The sequence below is a fragment of the Lactuca sativa genome, chromosome 9, assembly GCF_002870075.4.
Source record: "Lactuca sativa cultivar Salinas chromosome 9, Lsat_Salinas_v11, whole genome shotgun sequence".
Taxonomy (NCBI): domain Eukaryota; kingdom Viridiplantae; phylum Streptophyta; class Magnoliopsida; order Asterales; family Asteraceae; genus Lactuca; species Lactuca sativa.
The window spans coordinates 182802895-182806634 of NC_056631.2; the positions used below are offsets into that span (position 1 = coordinate 182802895).

The 3740-nt window shown below is 33.2% G+C and overlaps 1 protein-coding gene across 1 annotated transcript; it reads left to right on the plus strand.

The window, feature by feature from the left end:
* Positions 1-819: 819 nt before the first annotated feature.
* LOC111905077 (arogenate dehydrogenase 2, chloroplastic) lies at positions 820-2655 on the plus strand. The gene has a single exon (XM_023900758.3). The coding sequence runs from the start codon at positions 894-896 to the stop codon at positions 2025-2027; it is 1134 nt and encodes a 377-aa protein (XP_023756526.1). The 5' UTR covers positions 820-893; the 3' UTR covers positions 2028-2655.
* The last annotated feature ends 1085 nt before the right edge of the window (positions 2656-3740 follow it).

Here is a 3740-nt window from a genome sequence, read left to right on the forward strand (position 1 = left end):
TAATTATTTATTTATTTATTTATTTATTTATTTATTTATGATAAATGATATGTTTACACACAACTAGTTTATTCTTTTAGTTTTTTAAATTTTATGTTTTACAAATCAAAAAATTGCTTATAAGTTACTATTTAAAATATATATATATATATATATATATATATATATATATATATATATATATTATTTAAACAAGCTTATTAAATTTTGTTTTTAAATTCTTTAAAATATATCATTTATTAATTATATAAAAAATACAATCTTTACTTGCATTTATATATTATTTTATATGGTCTAAAACTAGTTTTGTCAAATATTATGGACTAACAACTAATCGGTTATTTCGCCAAAAAAAGACTCTGATTTTGGCCACTTGCTGACCAACCCTTCCAAAATGTAATCTATTGCAAATATTTATGTCATGCTTCACAACTTAAATATAAAAGTGATTAATTTCGGATGCTTTTTGAAACATTGTCTTCTAAATTCGACTAGGTTCTAGAATGGATATAACTGCGTCTTCTATTTTAAAATAAAAAATAATACACATAAATTTGTTTATCGAATATATAAATCATGCGTTTTAAGTAAGAAATGTTTTCACAACATCATTTTAATAGCAAAACTATTTTAAGAAAACTTAGCAAATTAAACATGTTGGATCCTACGTAGCCAAACAATATTTGAGGTTCACGTTTTTACTCAACACATATAGTGAAATGTATTCAATTACATTATTACCCTTGTAGGATATTCCCGCCAAATTCTTTCCCTTAAATATTACAAGCTTCCACTCCCCCTTCGTTTCAATATAAACCAGTACGCCCATTGTCGCCGGCGAAATCCAATCACTCTTTCTCAAATACACTCCAACAGGAGGAGCTTTATCGAAAATGCATTCCATTTTTCCGATGATATCTAGATTCTCCGACCACCACAATATCCATCTCCGCCGCTACAACCGCCACTGTCTTTCGCATCCTCTTCCACCGCCGCTGCCACCTCATCACCAGAGCACAAAAATCCTACACCTCCCGCATAATTTCGGAATCTCCGCCATAGAAGCCGCTCAACCCTTAGACTACAAATCCAAAATCTTCGAACGTATCACCATATACAAAACTCTGAAAATTGGCATTGTAGGGTTCGGCAACTTCGGGCAGTTCCTTGCGAAAACCCTAGTCCGTCAAGGCCACACCATCCTTGCTCACTCCCGCTCAGATTACTCCGCCATTGCTGCTGAGCTTGGCGTTTCATTCTACTTTAACGCCGATGACCTTTGTGAAGAACACCCGGATGTAATCATTCTCTGCACATCAGTCCTCTCAACTGAAAAAGTACTCCGCTCATTACCATTACAAAGATTGAAGCGCAGCACATTATTTGTTGATGTTTTATCTGTTAAAGAGTTTGCTAAAGATTTGCTCATGCAAATATTACCATTAGATTTCGATATTCTATGTACACATCCGATGTTTGGGCCTGAAAGTGGTAAAGATAGCTGGAAAGGTCTTCCATTTATGTATGACAAAGTCAGAATTGGCCATGATGAATCTAGAGTTTTGCGTTGTGAGAATTTTCTTGATGCATTTGTAAAAGAAGGGTGTTTAATGAAGGAAATGACATGTGTTGACCATGATCAACATGCAGCTGAGTCTCAATTCATAACTCATACAATAGGGAGGATCTTGGAAAAGCTAGATTTGGATAGTACTCCGATTAACACAAAAGGGTATGAAAGTTTGTTGGATTTAGTTCAGAATACATCGAGTGATAGTTTTGAGTTGTATTATGGATTGTTTATGTACAATAAGAATGCAATGCAACAGTTGGAAAGGTTGGATTTGGCTTTTGAATCGTTGAAGAAAGAGCTGTTTGGTCAGTTACATGAGGTTTTGAGAAAACAATTGTTTCGGACAAGGGAACGACATTTGGGAGTTTTACAAGAACCACGAGCTTTATTGAAGCTACCTCCGAATGGGAATGGACATGCACTTCCACAACGATCAGGTTCTTCTATTAGTTGAGGACAACAAAAGATTTTCAAAATCATTGTTTATGTTAATTCTTGTTCTAGTGTTTGATTATATGTTAAATGTCTTAAATACCATTTGGTAGAGAGAAACAAAGGAATCTTGTGGGCTCAATTAATTGTAACATCCCTAATGATATGCTCCAAGATGGGTGGATCGAGGGAAGTCCACATGTTGAGTTGCCTAAAGCAGAAAATATCTTCTGCTCATTGTGTATTACCCACAAACTTGTAAGTAATGTGTTGTAAGTTTCCTTTGTGATGGTTATGTAAGAATTGTGAAACAAAAGGGACAGGTTGCTAGCTATCTAATTCTTGAACATTTGTGAAGAAAAAAAGGAGAGGGATATTGGTGTGTTGTTTGGTAGGAAACTTTTTAGAAATGTCCAAATCTTGAGTTGCAGCGAAGTTAATTAAGTATCTACCTAGTGCTTCTGTTGAAGAAATTCTCAAAGTGATTAGTGCATAGGGGTCACTGGAAAATTCCAATAAATGCAAGCAGATTCTGAATATATTTAATAATTATCATGTTGTAGCTAGTGTGATATATAAGAAGTATATATAAGTGGAATAGCATTTTTTGGCAATCACGCAAAAGTTGATTGAAACACTTTTTGACAACGAGTATAAGCTGCTCCGTTCTGTTGGAATATTAATCTAGAATTGTAATTTTTGTGGCATTTATTAGTTACTTAACAAATGTTAGTTTTTTATGGAAGTTAAAGTTAGTTATCAGTTTTTTTTTTAACCGAAAGTTAGTTATCAGTTAACCATTAATAGTTATGACAGTTAATTATCAATAGATCGATATGTACCTTGGTTTAGAAATGATTATATAGCGCCACCATCCCCACCACCACCACCTTTGACACCATCCGGCCCTATCTTTGCCACCTCCGTCACTTACACCACCGCCACCTCTGCCACCACCACCTATTTTGGCACCAACTGTCATAATCATATATGATTACTTAATTTGTAAATATATATATATATATATATATATATATATATATATATATATATATATATATATATATATATATATATATATATATATATATATATATGTATAAACATGTATAATCATATATGATCACATATCTTTGCCATATAATTATTTACGATAAGGCATGCCTAGCTACTGTCAATACGTTGGAGCGTTAGAACGTCAAATGAAAAATATGTAGCTAAGATTGAATCTCAAGATCTCTATTTTTTTAATCTCAAGTGAACTGTTGCTAATATATATATATATATATATATATATATATATATATATATATATATATATATATATATATATATATATATATATAGTAACATCTCGACGATGAGGTATTTCCAAAATTAACCCTTAAGTATGAAAGATTATGATTTTTAGCCCTTGTGTATGAGAAAGCTTGCAAAATGGCCATAGTGGCATTTTTTGTAACTTTAAGGCCAAAGTTTAGTACGTTGGGCGTACATGTGCGGGTTTATTGCGTTGGGCGTACGTAACATCCTGTTTCCCGTCATTTCTTATTTCAGGGTCGTGGGCCGGAAGTTGATTGTCTAAAATCTTTGGGCCTTAAGGAGGTAAATATTAGACCTTGTGGAAGGAGGTAATGATGGTTGAGAGATCTAAACCTTGAATTGTGTTTTGGGTCGAAGGGTAAAAAGGGAAAAGTCTTAGGCCGGGTTCAAGCATGAAATATGGATTTTTGTC

Bases quoted from the DNA above. Each gene is read 5' to 3' on its own strand.
- LOC111905077 (XM_023900758.3), top strand. From the start codon at position 894: ATGCATTCCATTTTTCCGATGATATCTAGATTCTCCGACCACCACAAT.